Source organism: Lissotriton vulgaris, chromosome 2_1 (genome assembly GCF_964263255.1).
Source record: "Lissotriton vulgaris chromosome 2_1, aLisVul1.2, whole genome shotgun sequence".
Classification (NCBI taxonomy): domain Eukaryota; kingdom Metazoa; phylum Chordata; class Amphibia; order Caudata; family Salamandridae; genus Lissotriton; species Lissotriton vulgaris.
The window spans coordinates 526002056-526022818 of NC_141687.1; the positions used below are offsets into that span (position 1 = coordinate 526002056).

Consider the following 20763-nt stretch of genomic DNA (forward strand, 5'->3'; position numbering starts at 1 on the left):
ACATCCACCACCCCATCCACCACCACATCCACCACAGCCACCACCCCATCCACCACCGCATCCACCACCACATCCACCACATCCACCACCACATCCACCGCATGGGGGCACCACCACCGCATCCACCACCACCACCACACCCACCACCACCACCACACCCACCACCACTACATCCACCACCGCATCCACCACAACCACCACCCCATCCACCACCACCACCCCATCCACCACCACCACCACATCCACCATCACCTCCACATCCACCTCCACATCCACCTACACATCCACCTCCACATCCACCTCCACATCCACCTCCACATCCACCTCCACATCCACCTCCACATCCACCTCCACATCCACCGCCACATCCACCGCCACATCCACCGCCACATCCACCGCCACATCCACCGCCACATCCACCGCCACATCCACTACCACATCCACCACATCCACCACCATCACATCCACCACCACCCCCACCACCACTACCCCCACCACCCCCACCACCACTACCCCCACCACCACGACTTCCACCACCACCACAACCACCACCCCATCCACCACTACATCCACCACCCCATCCACCACTACATCCACCACTACATCCACCACAACCACCACCCCATCCACCACCACCACCCCATCCACCACCACCATCACCGCCACATCCACCGCCACATCCACTGCCACATCCACCGCCACATCCACTACCACATCCACCACCATCACATCCACCACCACCCCCACCACCACCACCCCCACCACCACTACCCCCACCACCACCACCCCCACCACCACTACCCCCACCACCACGACTTCCACCACCACCACAACCACCACCCCATCCACCACTACATCCACCACCCCATCCACCACTACATCCACCACCACATCCACCACAACCACCACCCCATCCACCACCACCACCGCATCCACCACCACCACCGCATCCACCACCACCACCGCATCCACCACCTCATCCACCATCACATCCACCATCACATCCACCACCACCACCACATCCACCATCACCTCCACAACCACCACCACCACTACCACCACATCCACCATCACCTCCACATCCACCATCACATCCACCACCACCACCACATCCACCACATCCGCATCCACCACCACCACACCCACCACCACTACATCCACCACCACATCCACTACATCCACCACCCCATCCACCACAACCACCACCCCATCCACCACCACCACCCCATCCACCACCACCACCGCATCCACCTCCACCACCGCATCCACCATCACCACATCCACCGCATCCACCACCACCGCATCCACCATCACATCCACCATCACCACCACATCCACCATCACATCCACCACCACCACATCCACCACAACCACCACCCCATCCACCACTACATCCACCACCACATCCACCACAAACAACAACCCATCCACCACCACCACCGCATCCACCACCACCGCATCCACCACCACATCCACCACATCCACCACATCCACCACCACCGCATCCACCACCACATCCACCATCACCACCACATCCACCATCACCTCCACAACCACCACCACATCCACCATCACCTCCACATCCACCATGGCATCCACCACCACCACATCCACCACATCCGCATCCACCACCACCGCATCCACCACCACCACCACACCCACCACCACTACATCCACCACCACATCCACCTCAACCACCACCCCATCCACCACCACCGCATCCACCACCACCACCGCATCCACCATCACCACATCCACCGCATCCACCACCACCGCATCCACCACCACATCCACCATCACCACCACATCCACCATCACCACCACATCCACCATCACCACCACACCCACCATCACATCCACCACCACCACATCCACCATCACATCCACTACCACCACATCCACCATCACCTCCACATCCACCACCACCGCATCCACCACCACCACCACAACCACACCCACCACCACTACATCCACACCCACCACCACTACATCCACCACCACATCCACTACAACCACCACCACATCCACCACTACCACCACCATCGCATCCACCACTGCATCCACCACCACATCCACCGCATCCACCACCACATCCACCATCACCACCACATCCACCATCACCACCACATCCACCATCACCACCACATCCACCATCACATCCACCACCACCACCACCACATCCACCACCACATCCACCATCACCTCCACATCCACCATCACCTCCACATCCACCATCACCTCCACATCCACCATGACATCCACCGCCACATCCACCACCATCACATCCACCACCACATCCACCCCCACATCCACCATCACCACCACCACCACATCCACTACCACATCCACCACCACCATATCCCCCACCACCATATCCCCCAGATCCACCACCACCACATCTATATGTGTGTGGCTCTGTGTGTGTTTAGGTGCAAATGCAATGTTCTTGGATTTTCGTCACAATAAAATACACTGAACATAATCTTCACAAAAGTTATTTACAAACGTTTAAGCTATTGCCATTATAAATTACAATAACTTTTATTTAAGTATTAATTATTTACAAAATTTAAAGCCATTGTTATTTATAATATCAATACATCTAAGTCACGTAAATACAACACACATTGCATTACAAATGCTATAGGTGTCACATTTGCAAAAGTTAAAACTATTGACATTGTAACTGACAAAGCTATTAATTTTGCTACTTTCAAAACCAACACATAAATAAAAAGTGTCATTTAGAATACCAATAGCTCAAACTTTCCTAATGCGAGACCTATTGCATTTCCAATGCTTGTTTTTCCAGTGACCATCTTCTTACCTTCCATCCTTTGCATACCTTCTGTTTCTGAGTATATCCTCCTCTTAGTCTCATGCCTGTCTGCCTTAATCTCTCTTACGGTAATTCTGCAACTGCCTGACACCGTTTCTGAGATGACAACATCCCCTCTTTGAAAACACTATCCCTGTAACCTAACAATATCTAATCTCCACCAGCCTATCTATCTTACCTATCATTCACCTGAAACCACGTAGCCCCCACTAATGATTACACCTAATTGATAATTATATAATCAGACAGTAACTGGAGTATTTGCATGCAATTTGTTCTTGAAAGTACATGACTAACTGCAGCAACCACTGGATTAACCACTAACCTTGGGTTCCGGAGTAACATGCTACTCACTGTAAATTGCTTCGATATATTGCAGTGAAGGTTCGCTGTTGGATGAGGAAATGTACACCCAAACAGCCGGATACATTAGGTTTAAGGAGAAGTACTTCCCTGGGGTGAGCCAAGACGTCATTGACAAAGTCTCAAGTCAGTGACTGAAAGAGGCTGGTCGAATAAAATCAATGATGGAAAGGAACAAAGTCCACCATATGGATATTGGAAACATTATGTCTATTTAGAAAGCTGGGATATCAAACCCAGACCTAATGAACTTTTCACTTAGTGACATCGCAAAACTTGCTGAAAGAAAGATACAGGAAAAAGTGACCAGTCTATATTATGGCCTCATTTTCGTAGAACTGGAAGGGAGACGGGGGTGATTGCTTCTGTGTTGCACACCCCTTGCCCCTTTTCTATTTTTTGCATGCTTGGGAAGACGATCTGCACATCCAGTAGATTCCTTTCCCAAAATATTATTTACAATTTTGGAAAGCTATGTTAAAGCTTTTCATTTTCTTTTTGTAAAGCATTAATATCGGATCAATGTGTTTTGTTTGCTGCGGTGTATTTTGCACCATGGTGCTCTGCAATTGAAGAGCTGCTTTCCTTTTTTAATAAAGGAAAACTTCTGAAGCTTCAGGTAGGTTTATGTCCCAGTCTCCTTTTCATAATACGAATGCTATAAATTTCCCTAGTGATGCTAGTAGCCATTCAGCAAAAAGTGAAAAGGACATAAAATGTGTCTGTGCATCTTTGATAAAAACGCTCTCTATCAGATTTGAACGCATACAAGCAAAAACATCTAAATGGACCTAATTCTGGAATGAACTAAGTGGTTGAGGTTCGAGTTATAAAGTTATTTTAACATAAAGTGAAGCCTGTACAAGTTCATTCGTTGAGTTATTTTTATTGTATCACTATTTATGTTGCCCTACTGCATGAAAACAGCACAGTACTGAATCATTTCTTTTATATCTTCTTAGGCAGACCGTGTGCTTCTAGGAGGGCCTGGTAGCTTTTACTGGCAAGGTACAGTATGCTTCAAACCCTGTTTGTATGTCAGCATGGCTTTCGATCTGATGTGAAAAAGCAGCTATTTGGGTGGGATCAAAAATGTCCATGTAACAGTATCCATTTTTGGCCGTGATCCTTCACATCCCACTCTTTACTTCTCAATCCTGATCCCTTGTTCCTCATCAACATCATCAACCTCTTCCACCTCTTCCATTGCTCTTTCCTATTCTGCCCTGCTCTTAATCCCTCACTCTTCACTGCTTATTCCATAATTCTCATCCATCACTTCGCAGCAGTCCTTATCCCTCACCTCAGTTCTCAGTTGTCATAATTCGTCTTTCAGTCCTCATGCCTCATCTCTCACTCCTTAGTCCACATCCTTCTTGTGACATTCTACCTCACTTGAAAGTGCTAACTTGATTATGACAACCTGCATGCTGCTGCCATTGCTACTCTGCTCCGGAGATCATGTAAACATCTAGTTGACTGGTTAACATATGTCTATTTCCATGGTTATTTGTGGCCGCTCTATAATTCATTGGCATGATCTTAAACCACCAACCATCTCTGGGAAATCCTTGTAAGACCTTCTTTACCTGGGTCCTTATTTTCCTTCCAAGGTGTGGGTGCAAATGGCTGTCTGTGGCATATTTCTGAGGTGTTTCTGAGTGGAAGCCTACAACACTATGAATTGTAGCATAGTGAGGACACGGAGTCTGAACTCATTATTTATTATTATTTTTTTTTTGAAAACCTTTATTTAACATTTGCAATCAAATACAGACACGGGCCTACAACCCCCAGGGCTGGCCGCTAAGCATTTCAGTACGTTATTACAATCCAACGTCAGACCTATCCTCCCTGGGGAGCATAGGAACTCCATCCACAAAGCACAGCGGTTGCAAAAGCAGTTCAACTCGGAAACAGGATAAGAGGTTTTCATTTTACATATAAAAAGTTGAAAGGATCAGGTGTCGTACAGTGTCTCGGATCACAAAAGGGGGCGAGCAAAAGAACAACGTGACCAAAATAAGTTCGCTATCATGTAGGTTAGCGGCGTTAAGACATACGACATCAGGATAAGTAGCACACTATTATTCGTCTACGCCATCATTATTGTCCGCCCCACAGCACCAAAACCTCAGAAAAGTCAAGGTACAGATGTAGAAACAAGGATGTAAGGAAAGCCGAACCCACTACACTAACCCGGAAAAGGAAAAAGAAGAAAAGGCAAGGGAAGAGAAGGAAGAAAAGAGGCCATAGAACAAAAAAAAAAAACGAAACACCCACCCTGCACCCCTGCTGATGACTACGGCCACCCCCCTCGCAGCGTGCCTGTCGCCCAGTAACCAGAACCTGAAATATAGTAGAAAGGGAAAGAAAGGAAAAGGCAAAGAACCCCACACAATCGGAGGAGGGCATAGTTCTACGGTCTCCCGGTCTCCTTCCCCCGTCGTAGCCAGCCCCGCCCCGGACTCCGTTAGGTCAATAATAAACAATCCCGTTAAACATAGTGCCACAATGAGAGACTCGGAGAAGAACCTCAACCCTGGCCGCATCGATCAAATTCACTGAAGTCGTCAATTAAGGAAAGCACTTCCCACAAAGTACTGTCAAAGTCTACCGAACAGGAGTACACAGATGAGAAAAGAACGGCAGGTCCCGATGTAGATGGCTGGTACCAATGTTGACCCTCCCTGCCTCCGAAGCCAAGTTTTACCCCATCCGCCATCTTGAAAGACCGACAGGGGAGGGGAGTCGACACGGTCCGAAACAGCAAAGGATAGAAAGTGGAAGGATCCAAAATGGAGACGACATGTAAATGTTCCGGGGGATACACAATCGGGGGTTCCAACGGTTCCGAGGGGTGACCAGGCACAGTACAGTCAGGTAGATCCACTTCAATAGGGGCAAACACTGCTTCCATCACCGGGTCAAGATACACCTCCGAGACATCTATTGAAAAGCGTGCTGGCTGTCGGGTCGCGGGCGTCGAGTCAGGATCCGGTCTCATGCCTGTGAGTCCATCCGTCGCAGACAACAAACTGCAAGTCTGGACTTCAATAGTTCCGTTAAGTGCCATGAGTGCCTCCAGCACCGTACGTAGTGACGGGCCATTTCGAGCCTGTTCCGCTAGATTCGTTTCGTCCTCCAACATGGTGGACCCCACGGAGAGGCGCCTTCTCCGGGGCAAAATTAGGCGGAGCAGGAGTAAGCCATGAGGGACTGACGGTTAGCGAGCAGTAGTACGCAGCGAGGCACCGACCCGGGGGAACGGCGATGTGAATGCCGGACCCCCGGTCAGGGATCCCCGCGACACAGCACCGTGCGTCACTCGTCACCTCACCTTCTGTAGGGCACCAGGCAGCCAATGGTAGCAAAACAATCAAAAAAGTCCGAGTGTTCCAGAGACCGGACCCAACCACCTTCAGCAGTCCGTTGTTATTCAACTCGGACCCGGCAGAGCCAGCACTCGAGACCCCGGCTTCGCTGCTGGGTTAGGCCTCAATGCGACCATCGAAGTAGCTCCGCTCCACAACGGCGGAGAAACTCCGGGATTGCACCACTGGAGTGCGGGTCAGATCACACACACAGATCCGGTGCAGGTAATCAGGATAAGCAACAGGATGATAGAGCAAAGGACGGAGATCAGCGGAGCCGGGAGACTATGCGGCCATCTTGGTTGGTGTCGTAGCTCCTCCCCCCTGAACTCATTATTGCCCCTCTTCTGGTTTTCGTTGTACTGCTGTGTATAAGTATTATTGATTGTATGAATCTGCCGCTGGGGCTTTGCCCCTGTGACTCAATAAATGTCTGGTGGGCTAGGGGAAAATAGACCTGCTTCCCTGCCAGTCAGTTCCCACCTGCCTAAGCACCTCTGGTCTCCTGGTTACTTACCGGCAGTGAACACTAACTAAAAGAGTCTGGGTGGAATCTACATTCTTTTGACAATTGGATACCAGATCTCCCTAGCCCTCCATTCTGACCATTAAAATATGGAAAAGCTCAAGAAGATGGATTGTGAACTGGAGTGTTCTAAATCAAAATAAAGCCTGGGCTTTGGTTTATCCAGATTTCTTACTATTGCAATCAATGACTGGAAAATATTGTTCCCATTCAGTCATTAGTTGTACTTCGGTATGGGCTCTGGAAGAAGACTGCACATCCTCCCAGGTTCAGGCCTACAAACAGGAGGTACTCTACTGCTGTGACTTTCTTTAGAAGACGAGGAAGCTTTGAGGTCTGTGGAACATTCAAGGAGAGAGACAGAGACTTTGAAGAACTGACCCCAAAAAGCATTTGTATGACTAAATGTTTAAGGATCTGCAGAGAAACATTTCAGGACTACACTTTGGTGAGTCTGCATCATCCCTGACCAGCCTAGTAACATCTCTTAATATGTGGCAGTCAATCTTTCCAGACATAGACACATATATTTTACCTTTTACACTCGAATTTTAGGCTGTATTTAACTGGCTGCTACTGGACACAATGATTACATAACCATATCTGTTTCACTCTTTCTGTAGTATGACCCCGAAGCCAAGTTCCAGTTCCTATGGATGTTTTTATAATCATCAACAATTAGTTTCTCCTAGACTAGGGTTTATATGTAAATCAGTCACGTTTCAGTATTGAAGAGAATGTCTAGATTGGTATTAAGTGGACCTTTCTTCTGGCGAGCACTATGTGCCATGCACATAGATTTAAAAGTGAAACTTCTTCCATGGGTGTGGGTACCTATCTGGCGGCCCTTTACTCTGGGACATGGCGTGGCTTACCCGTGCCCCCCCCCCCCCCCAGACTGCGGTGGTGGTCCAAATCTGGAGGCGGGCGACGAAGTTTCTCGGCTGGAAGAAGAAGCTCACGGCTCAGACGCCCCTTTGGAAGGAGGATTTCCTGAGGGAAGTAGTTAAACTCCGCGATTTACACAATTGGAGCCTCATTGGCATAGACCTATTGGGCGATGTCTGGAAGAGGGGGCAAGTGGTGGAATTTGCGGCTTTGCAGTCCGAATTCCAGATGGGGAATGGCGAGTTTCTCCACTACCAGCAACTCGCTCATGCCATACATTCACACTTACCGCAGGTGGACCAGCTACCTGAGTACGCCCCACTCGAAGACAAACTTCTTCTAGACCCAATGATTGATAAGGCCATCTCACTCACCTACAAGAAGTTAATCAATAACCTCCCAGATACGCTCGGGCCACTGCGGGAAAAGTGGGAGTCTGATTTGGGTTTGCTAGAAGACGACGATTGGAGCGAGGCCTTACAGCGCACCAGGGAAGTAGCGATTCGGGCAAGATTCCGTCTGGTACAGCTTCGTATACTCCATAGGTCTTACACCCCACGTACGGTGCAATTTAAAATGGGATACGCAACATCACGTTTCTGCCTGAGATGGTGTGGGTACGAAGGTACATTCTTCCACATCCTCTGGGATTGCCCCAAAATTCGTTCCTACTGGGTCAGGTTGACAGCCATAATGGAAGAGGTGGTTGGGGCGGAGGTGCCGCTGGAGGCCTGGTGATGTATTGGGAGTCACGGGAGAGGTAACATGGCCAAAGGGAGAGAAGGTGTGGTTGGCTTTTGCGAGCATGGCGTCTAAGAGAAATATCGCGCGTCTGCGGGGTAGTGACTTGCTACCGACAATAGACGAATGGGAGCGGGACTTGGACTGGTGCCAGAGGGCGGAGAAGGCGATATATAACAGTAGAGGCTGCCCCAAAAAATTGGAAAAGATCTGGCAGACCTGGAGAAGGAGGGAGAGTAGATGGATGCCTCGGAGGATGAGTAGAGAGACCCTCCCGGGTCGGGAATCGCCCATGGTTTGTTTGTGTTACCTCCTTGCACGGAGGCTATGATTTTAGGGCTTGGCTTCGGGCTGCATTTATAGAGGAGGGGTGGGGGAAGAGGGAGAGTCAGGAGGATAGGTGGTTGGCTGAGCAGGGAATGGGCTGAAGAACGGACTTAGGCTTGAGGGTACACTGAACTGGAGGTGGAACATCCCATTAACCGTTAATGATTGGACTGATGTGATTTCTACACTGTAAGCTAATTCTGCTCTTGCACTGCTCCTAAGTGTGTATTATGATGGAACAGTTTTTCTTTCAATAAAAATGTTTTTAAAAAAATTAAAAAAGTGAAACTTCTTGTACATTGAGCCAGTGTGACAAAACGAGCTTATTGGACACATGTGCCTGGTGTTGAAGCTGAAGCCGCGCCAATTCTGCTGCAGTTGTAAATAGTGAACACAATATTGACTGACATCAAAAAATTCACTATTGCTATGATCTAGTCTGGGTTTCACTAAGACCGAAACTGTTTGAACTAGTGGAAAATTGTGAAGCTCAATCAGTTTTTAATATTTTATAAACCTGTTTTAATGGAGCTCAGGACCATTAGGTGCTGAACCAAAATGAATGAGCCAAGTGAAGGGCAAATGTTGGTTGGATAAGCTGCTGTTCTCTTTTTTTTTTTAGGAGAAACTCAAAATAATTCTGGTTCATTCAGTCTTCATCTGTCGCTATTCACAAAGAAAGGATAGAGTGTTAACAGACAGAGGAGACTAGTTACTGAAAAGTTGTTTGTTACCTATTGTAGATCAAAAAGTTTATCACAAAAAAAGGGCCATTGTTGTACCATTGGGACTAGGAAAAACAAATAGTGGCGTCAGATATTCCTGAGATATGCCATATGCATTGTGTTTTAAGAAGGGTGAAAATGAGACTTTACCATGTGAGGTTTCTTAGCAAAACATACAGAGTCAAGAACCCGCTGCATAGATCAAACTCTTGTAGCCGTTCACTGAGAACAGAACAGTCTACTATCGGAAAGGTTGCCAAATTAGCTAATCAATTCATGGCTTTAATACCATTATTATCCACCTCCTCTTCATCCGAGATTCCAGTACAACTTTTAGGCGTGTGAGGTTGTATCAATAGTGTGTCATCAATTACCTATTTACTCGGTACTGTGAATTTCCTGGATGTTTTTTAACTAGCCTGGAGGTTAATTGTTTGTACTCTGGACAACACAGCCTGTTATCATGCTCCAAGTACAGTATTAATGTCTGAAATACCTGAAGGGCAAGGCTTAAGGCCATTCCATGTGTGCAGCATATCTGATCACGATACCCTTAGAGTGTAATCTATGTATGACCTAGAGCCCTTCACGGTAGATTGTTTTTTAATTATATTTTTTTATTTTACATAGTTTTAATATAGCGTGAACTTGAGTCTAAGGTATTGGGTATCAGAGCGCTTTACATAGCACCAGTTGCGTTACATGAGGACACATTCTTTATTTTTATTTGTTAGGCATGGGGAGATTAAATGATTTGCCCAGAATCACAGGATGTTCAGCGTCGTTGGTGGGACTCGAACCCAGTTCCACAGATTCGAGGTCGACTTCCCTAGCCGTTAGGCCAACTCCTTTCTGTCGGTTCATTACCGGAGAGGAGTTGATGCGTCGGTTTCTTACTGTGTTCCGGTTAAGATGCGTCAAGATGGCGCCTCGATGGGATGTAGCGATCCGGTGCGATGCGACAAAATGGCATCTTTCACGCGATGCGACAACGTGGATGCGATGCGTCCATGCCTGACGGACGTGCGCCGAAATCGATGGTTTCTTGAGCCGCGACAGGCCCTGTTACAGGCTTCGGTGTTTCGACACACTTCTTCGGCGATGCGACAGGGAACAGCTGCGGTGGCGACAAGCTTCCTCGGTGATGCGACAGCAGCTACTGCAGTGTCGACACGCTTCTTCCTCTTGCCTTCGGAAATGTCATCTGTTGGAAATGTCTACACAGAGAACCTATGGGACACAGGCCTTTGTCATTCCCTTCTGGCACTGGGAATAGGTGATGGCCTCTGTACATGTTCTGTGTGCAGTACTAGCTCCCAAAGAACCTCTTGTGCTTGATAGTATACAGGTAAAGGTCCCAGTCAATGTCTTGAGGTTTCTGCATACAGGCCTAGGCTGCAACCATGCCTTAACAGTACTGGGCTTGGCCACCATACCTTCCTTTTATCCAGTACACCATACTGATTACTTTGTGATTATCCTCGCCCACTTATATCTAAATATTTATTTTATGTGTGATTTTATTTTTAATGCGTGGATACAAATAAGAAATTTTGTTGGTTATTACTACTTTTTTGCCAGGTTGCGTTCTTTTCTGCCTTCCTTTCCTTTAATTCAATGAGGTCTTTAGGCTGGATTCCTGGTTGCTGGATTCCAAAATGCATGCTGCAGTAATATGTTCCAGCTCTTGATAGCCAGACAGTACCAGCTCAGACTCTGTTTTTAGTCAATCAATAAAACAGGCACACAGATTTTTTTTGACCCCATTTTTATTAAACTTATGGACTATTTTTTTATTTTTTACCAACTCAAATGGGAGTTTTGTTTTAGAGTAATACATAAATGTTCATATTTATTACATGTTTGGTATTGAGGAAATATTGTACATTTTATGGGGAGCTCAAAAGCAGCTGCTTGAGATGCTGCCAAGTGTAAGGTTTGGTGAACTTCGATCAAGGATATTACAATTTAAAACACCTTTTCAGCATGGGCTTCACCATTGAATACCTAAAAAGTGAAATGCCTCATAAATCTAATACAACAGAGGTCGCAGTCAAAGGATCAAAAGACATCTAGATTACCTTAACCTATTTCCATGAACCTTTGACTTAACTAAAGCTCATTTCAGTATGAACTGTCTAAATTAATCGGGGTCCCAGCAGATAACCCACCACCATGGATGGTGCAGTTGGAAACATGCGTTTTGCTATTGAGGCTTTTGCTGCGGCCCGGAAAAGGGTCGCAGCACAAGCCCTAATGGCAAAGGCATGATTACAAACATCCCTGCACCATGTGGTGCCTGGCGCATGGGTGTTTGGGGGTACCATGTGTGCCCCCCCTGGGCCCTATAGCGAAGCCACAGGGGTGCAGGAGCCGTGCCACGGGCCCCCAAAGTCACTTTCTGATGATAGCCTTTCTATGGACTGTCGGACCTCCATTGAAAGGCTGTCAGAAAGGAACATTGTAATCCCTACGGCGGTGCCTGAGCAGGTACCACCCCATTGTAGGAAATATGACCCGACCGACAGTCCGACGGGCTCAAGTGTCTGTCGGTCTCTCCGACCGATGCAGTCAGACCACCTGCATCATAATGCGGTGGATGGACCGCTGTGCTGGATGTCGGTGAGACCACAGGCATCCTAATCAGCCCCGGAGTACTCAAAGACAGTGCCCATGTGGCCTGTAACTTTGATTTTAGAGCTACCCTTGAATTAGTAATGCAAACCACCCCTCTTCTGAATGTCCTCCTCTTAATAAGATTTTGTGTGCTTGACCGTGTGTTTCATTTTAATAGTTTGCTTATGTTGCTCTACAGGTAAGGGTTATACATAATTGTCCGCATAATTTTTCACTTGCAGGTCAACTAATTTCCGATGAAGTGGAAGAAATTGTGAATAAATATGACCTTAACAGTTACAGCATCGCTTACAGAAATCATTTGGCAACCCGTTCTGCTGGTGCTGAATTTGATGACAGCTATTTAGGTAAGAAATGACCATCTTAAAATACTTTTTCAATTTGCAGTCCCCATTAGGCTCCTTGTTATTTAATAGATGAAAGTGTGCTCCCTTACAAAAAAGTGACTAATTTGTGATATCACTGCAGTGGTTGGTCAATTTCCAACAATATTAATGTCTGCGTCAACGTAACAATGTCAGTGAACATAGGTCTGGCTTTAAATGTGCCCACATATGTAAAAATAGGAACTCACCAATGGAGTTTAGATGAGTTACATGCACAAACACAGTTTATCCCATTAAAGCATGCCTTCTTGACTAAGCCAGTGCTAGGGAAAAGTAGCAAAAAAGGATTGCTTGATGTGATAAATTTCGCAAAACATATGAAATGAAACACTATGTTTTGTAATCTGAATTACAGTTATTTTATTTACTTTTGTAATTGATTCAAAGCTCATCCATTTGGTATTTTAATTTTTCCAAATTTGCATTTTTAAAGACCTTATGTACATGAAACAAAACAATCACATTCCTATTTACAAAAACAATAATACATTCCAAATTTCCTCATTCAAACCATCAGTCATCACTCTTTCATACAATTACAAATAAAACAGACAGTGCACAAATATATGAATTAAATGAGTGTCGGAATAAAAATATTCACAACAAAGCCATAGACATTTCTTGTTCTCAACAGAACACCTATTTTTTTAAATTTCTGTGACTTTATCTCTATTTCAGGCTTTTTAGAAACAGTCTACGCGTTTTGAACTCATGTCAGTTTTGAGTTCTCATCAGGACCATAGTCTGTAATAAAGGAAAAACAACCTTAATTTAGAATATGAATTCCTGTTGAATGTATGCTATCTCTACCATTACTGCTAGCCTCCTTATCTTACCTCTCTCTCATCAGAGACCAGATGAAGATGAATTATCCCTGTTGTCAACACAAATCTGATGTGAAGAAAAACCATAGTCACAGACCACTTTACACTTTATGCACCCAGCATGTCAACAACACCCCTTTCCTCACATCACTTACTTATGAATGTCTATCAGTGTCCCAATTTTCAATGTGAACTGCCTGGCTCTCGCACTCCTAGGGGAAGGGGGAGAGAGAGAGAGGGAGACTAGTGAATGCCCATTAATTTAAAGTTTTTTGCGCCTGTGTGTTTGGTGTGCAGGAACTGAACCAAGGTTCTTACCTTGGGGTGGGGCTCAGGCAGCTGGGAACACGAATCTTGTGCCTCCGCCTGGAAAACCTGCAATGACATCGAGTGGGGGTCAGTTTGCTTGTTCGACCCTCTGGTATTCCAGCAACAGGATGCCTACTTGGTTTGGTGGATTTTTTTATATGTACCCTTACCTTCGACAAATGGGGCACAGTGCTGCACAACTAGGTCTTCTTCGGTGTTGCAAACGCCGCGTCTCAGTCGTGTTCGCTTCCGGTTCCACAAAGGATCATGGGAAGTGTAGTTTGATCAGCGCAAAGCCTTTTATGTAGTCTTGCGCGGTCCCGTAAATTGTCTAAATCGTAATGGAGTGATGTATCAAAGTTGTTTTGGCATGTCCATAATTTAACTCCTAATATTTACGATGGTGTCATTCTAAAATGAAATGTCATGTAAGTTCTCATCTTAGGTTTTGGGGGGGGCAGTCTCCATACTGTATCTTGCCGATGATATGATTTTGACAGGCTTTGGATTGGATATCTCAATGTCCATTATTTTAGATCATTGCCAGAATGTAGGTGCAGCCAAGTTGTGTATTTGGACAATCTGTGCTTTTTAACAGTGTGCTAAGAGCACTGATCGAAAAGCCATTTTATCAAAAGATTTTATTTGAATGTATTTTTGTAATGGTTTTAATTAATTAAAAACAATATATTTTTTACTTACTTACCTACTCGAGATCCTTTGATTCAAAGCGCAACTTTCTGTCAAATGTGCAACTCCCTAATCTCACATGTTTACGGGCATTACTCTGTTGTGTGGTCGTTAAAAAAACCTCTCCCCTGTCTCATTTTCAACCAGCCAACATAACTAATTTTCTCCCCCTTTGTGTAAGCAACTAAATGCACATTTCCTCTTTCATTCGGAGGGGTGTCTTGCTTTCCTTGCCCTTATTTCATTGCCTACCCACCCCATTCCTGCTGCTATTTGTCGCCGCCATGCCCTGTCTATTTCTTCTTTATTTCCACAATTCCACAACACACAAATCCACACCACATAATGCCACTACACAACACATTTCAACATCTCATAATTCAGTAACACACAATTCAACTCCACATCATTCCACTACATGCCACATAATAAAAATCCATCAAATTCTACTCCACAAATTACCACTCCGCTCCATGCCACATAATTCCACATCACATAGCACCACTTAATTTAACAGAATTCTATTAAACTCCACAAAACACAATTCGACTCCAAATAATTCCACTGAACATAATTACACTCTAACCTACATAATTACACTCCACATATATTCCTTCAGCTCCAAAACACATAATTCCACTCAATAAAATGAAACTCTGCAATGTGCCCCATATTTACACTCCACATAATTCCACACCATGCCACACCACACAATTCAACGCCACACAATTCCTTGGTACACAACATAACACACATCTCCATACCGCATAATTACACTCCACATAAATCTACTCCACGCCACATAGCAACACTCCACATAAATACACTCCACACCATGGCACATAATCCCACTCAACATAATTTCACTCAATGCCACGCAATTCCACGCAACACTATTCAACTACACACAATTCCATTCTACAGCACAAATGTCCACTACACAACACATAATTCAACCACACACCACATGCATCCAATCCACACCACAAAATTCTACATCATTCCACATAATTCAACACCACAATGTCCACCACATATTACCACTCCATGACACACAATACCACTACACATAAGTCCACTACACTTTTTTTCCCCCCAAAACCTTTATTGGTAAGTGAGAGCGAGAACACAGCTCAGTGCCTACAACCGGAATATGGCCGGCAGCGCTTTCAGAGTAACCAACAGGCAGCAATGCATAACACAGCACGAAATGTGTAGTAACACAGCAAGCCGCCTACAACCACTTTGGGCTTGCCGCGTTGAAACTAGCGACAATGTGACAACTATCAGCATTGGTAACAAGGCACAGAGACTTCAGAACAACAGAGATGTACATAGTAAGGCAAAAAATGTGGACCCTGTAATGGCGTCCTGCTCTTCACCGTACACCCATGGTAAAATCTGTGTTAAACCTTTTATTATTTTACATTGTATTCCACGGATGTAAAACTGTATTTATCATTTTAAGGCAGTGCTCATCGTCAGGACAATAAACTCCCAAGGCCCCCAGCACCTCATCATCGCTCCAAGCGTAAGAAGAACCCCCAGAACCATTTTAGCCAGCGGTCACTTACAGAGCAAAATCGAGGATACTGCAATCCCCAGCTGTCCTCAGCGTGGTCACTGTGCAGGTACCTGTCGCACAAAGTTGAATAAACACTATGAAGACGCCCTCCACCCCCATACCCAACCCCCACCCATCCCCCAACTCACCCCAACTCTCCCCAACCACCCCCCTCCCCGCTGCCGAGTTGCAACCCCCCTGTGTGGTCTGGAATCCTACGTGATGGTCAAAAAGAACACCAGATACTGTAATCATAGGTCTCTGCCGTTCACCCCTATAATGGATCACCCTGCATCGCCTCGACTGTAGGCTGCGCCACAACATGTCCAGAGTCTAAGTCAGTCGGGGTCAAAGGGGTATCCAGTCCCACCAGCTCCTTATGCATCACCCCCCAGGCCTGGAGGACCTCTGGTAGCTTCCCATCCCTCCTTGTACGCCTTATGTGTTCCTCCTCCGCCAGTGCCCATTCTCTCAGATCGGCCTTCCATTTATGCAGTGTTGGACCCTGTGGGGACAACCAATGATTGGCAATGCGGCGTCGTGCCGTAACCGGGCCGAGTATTAAAAACCGCCTGCTCACCTTCCGTTTCGGGTCCCGGGGGATTATGCCCAAGAGACAGGGATGCGGGTCCAAAGCTATGACCCATCCTGATACCTTCTCTAAGACCTCCAGTATCGACACCCAATATACTTAGAGGACTGGGCACATCCATACCATGTGGACAAAGCCCGCCTGAGAGTCGAGGCATCTCGGGCAACGGGCTTCCCTGGCCTTGTCTATGGTGTGCAGGCGCTTAGGGGAGAGGTATATGGATAATATTATATTGGATCTGTTTGAATCTATTGCTTACTGACACCTTCCGCACACTTTCATGTATGTTTTCCCATTCACGGGGAGTAATCTCCTGTGGACACGCCTGCTGCCATTTACCCTCTATCGCTAAAGGCCGCAGCTGTCTATCCTCACGATATAGATAAGTCACGAACTTCCGACCGCCTGCCATTGCCAGCATTGGGACCAGCATGTGAGTGTGCGCCGGGGCCTCCGGGAATGAGGGCCAAAGCTGCCTCGCAGTGGCCGCTATTTTGGCGTAATGAAGAAATTGCCCTGGACCAAGGTCAAAGGTGGTGACCACCTCCCGATAGGTGATAAACTTGTCGTTTGGGTATAAATCCACCAACATTAGACATCCTCCCTCCATCCACTTGTCTATAGACATGACCCTCGCAATCCGGGCGAAGGGTGGCAACAGCCAGAGATCCAAGTCAGGAGCAAAGGGCTGGTTGTGGATAAGGCGTCGCACCACCCGATCCCAAACCGCGGCCGTCAAGCGCACCAGCGGGGGGCAGGGCCCCGTCGCCTCCCTGCCTGCCTGAGCAGCGCTCCCAACTGTCCCTTCCCATAAGACCCTTCCAGTAAGGACTGCTCCCAAGAGGGGTCTGTGTCCAGCCACTCAATCGCGTGTTGCAGTTGAGAAGCAAAATAATAGAGCTCAAGATCGGGGACCTCCAAACCTCCCCACCCCACCCGCGTTTGAGGACCTCCAGACTCACCCTGCGTCTCTTCCCATTCCACAATAAAGTCCACTACACTTAATACCACATAATTACTATTCACATAATTGCATTGCACACACACACACTGATCTAGCATTTCTCATTGGTTCATTTCAGGTCTTTCAGCAAAGTTTCTTTACCATATCTTTAAAAAAACAACCCAAACACACACTCTCCTCCTTCTTCTTTCTGTGTCTTCTGCTTACACAAGTGCAGCCTCTTTATACGTCTATAACCTTCTCCTCTTCATTCCCTCTTTCTCACACACTTTCTACTACTCTATCCAAAGTTCATTCACTACTTCATACACAACCTGCCTATCATTCTGTCTTACTTTCTATCTATTTTATAGCTCTAACCCCATCTAGTCACCATACCACATATTTCCATATAGAAATATACACCACTCAATTTCACCCCACACAATTCCACAACTAATAATTCCATTTCAAACCACATAATTCCACTGCAAACAGCATATATCCACTCCACTACAAACAAAAAACATAGGTAAAACACAATATTGTTTACAAAGCAAATAGCTCTAACTTTCACGAAAGTGAGACAATTGCATTGCTGCGTTCTCTCCACCAAAGCGCAGTCTGGCTTTTTTCTTAAACATGGTCTCTTGCCTGTACTGTTGTCTCTCTCCTGCAGTGTCGGGAAACACTTCCATCCAGTGCAAAATGTCTAATGCAGTTCCAGCAGTTCCTCGCGCACAGCGTAGATGTCTCTCGTACTGTGCTGTCAATCTCCTGAGCCATCATCTCTTTCATTAATACTTTGCTCTCACTCATGCAGTGCTAGAATCACTCTTATGCAGTGTTGGGTGTCTCTCTCCTATACTTTTGTCATTTTTTCATGCATTCCCTTCTTTCCCTCCCCCTCACTGGACTTGGAACAGAGTTGGAATAAAGTCGGCCTTCGCTCAGTACATGATGGGCCCTCCCACCGGAAGCGCTGGGCATGTCATTACCCTTCTTCCTCTTTACTCTCGCCCTCTCTCCTCTTGTATCTCTCCACCCTCTTCCTTCACTCAGCCTATCTCTCGCTCACATGAATACAACCCACATAAAAAAAATCTATACCGCATGGCAACAATCAACATAAACACACTCCACACCATGCCACATAATTCCAATCAGCATAATTTCACTAAATGGCACATAGTTACACACAAATCGGCTCAAAACATTTCCATTCCACACCAAATAATTCAACAAAAAACCATATAATGCAAATCAACAACACAATTACATAACACACCACATAAATAAATTCACACCACATAGTTCCACATCACACCACAAAATTCAACAGCACACAACATAATTAAGCTTCACTGCATAATACTCCACAAAACCAAATACCATCCATATAATTACTCTCCATAACACACAATTCTACTGTACATAATTCCACTACACTAAATTCCACAGACTTACTACCCATATAATTCCACTGCACACCCCATAAATCCAGTCCACAACCCATAAGTAAAAAAAAAATTCCAGTCCAATATTTCTTTATTTTGGTTATTCACCATAAAATAACACACAGAAACATGTACAAACAGTTAAAATTGTTAAAAGAATTGTTAAAAGAGATAAAACATTTCATCTAGTATAGTACATTTTAAGTTTAAAAGATTGTAAGAAAATCAGTCACAGGCACTACCTTGGTTTAGATTCTTAAGGAAGTTTCTCCTAGCCCACCACATGGAGCTCAAGAAACGTGAAACTGCAAAAATTATATGGGAGTCTGTGTTATCATTTAAAATTCTAAATGCTTCCATGCAATGGGTTGTACCTAGATTTTTAAACAGCTGGATCAACCATGTTTGTCTTATTAGATGATATCCCAGGCAAAAAAAGGAACACATGTAGTTCAGACTCAATACACATGCTAGAGGCTGGACACCCACTTGGATTGCCACCTGACCATTTACAAGTAAAAGCACGCAGGGGGAGACAGCTATGGCGATACTGCACATATAGTTTCCTGCCTCATACTGGGCGGATTTCACTTCCAAAAAGAGTGAGGTAAGGGTTCCATGGGCGGGTTCTGTATGAAGTTTTGCGGTTAATCTGCCCCAATAGCTAGAAGTTAATAGTTTGCGTGGTAATCTAATACAAGCAGAGTCAGGGTTTTCCCATCATTATTTTAATCCTATTTCATTGAGGCTCTCCCTAATAAATAAAAGCCATGGCGACTTTCCTGAGCTGGGTAGTCTCCGAATTTTCTGTAGCTCTGATCTATACTCTGACAGTTCCGGTGTTAGCCACAGGCGCTGCCAGAAAAGTAGTGGCCTGCACCCAATTTCCTCAGCGATGGATCTCACCCCTAGGTCCATACGCAGTGGGACCAGAGGGGAGATTTTTGGTAATCCGAATAGTTGTCTAAGGAAATTGTTCTTGGTAACAACCAGAGACCTGTAGTCAGAGTGCCCCCAGAGTTCAACCCCATAGAAGGCAGAGCTCCTCGCCTGGCTTTTATAAATCTCCAGAACTGGGCTCACTGGTTTGTGGAAGGTCTTTCTGAAAAACGTAGCCAAGCCACTTGTGGTTTGTATCAATTTGAGGTTGGACTTGTTTAATTGGCCCCCCAGCTCATGTTTTCAGTAAGAGTTAGGCCCAAATAATCAAATACAGTGACCTGCTCCAAAGGGATTCCATTCATTTGTGGGTTAGAGCGTGGAGATTTGCTAGGGTTAAAGGTCATGACTTTTGTTTTGTTGATATTGATCTCTAGTCCCCTGGTCCTAATAAACTCACAAAACCCGTCTTTGTATACCCATTGGCAACTTAGAGAGGAGGGGAGTATTTGGCAACTTAGAGTATAGTCTGCAAACATCATGGCGGGAAAGTGCTTGTGTGCGATTTTGGGAGCATCTGTGTCCTTGCAGACTCTTAGTGCATCAATCAAGCCATTGATGTATATGCAGGACAGGGTAGAGGTAAGCACACATCCCTGCCTGACCCCCCTATTTACAGGAATGGGCTGCGTCAATTTC

General features: G+C 45.9%; 1 protein-coding gene across 1 annotated transcript in view; it reads left to right on the top strand.

Moving 5' to 3' along the window:
- The window catches only part of ITGAV (integrin subunit alpha V), a 372076-nt gene that overhangs the window by 113073 nt on the left and 238240 nt on the right, over positions 1-20763 (top strand). Inside the window, exons 6-7 of the mRNA XM_086955459.1 lie at positions 4165-4210; positions 12642-12767. Of these exons, the coding sequence (XP_086811585.1) occupies positions 4165-4210; positions 12642-12767 (172 nt within the window). The remainder of the gene's footprint in view (positions 1-4164; positions 4211-12641; positions 12768-20763) is intronic.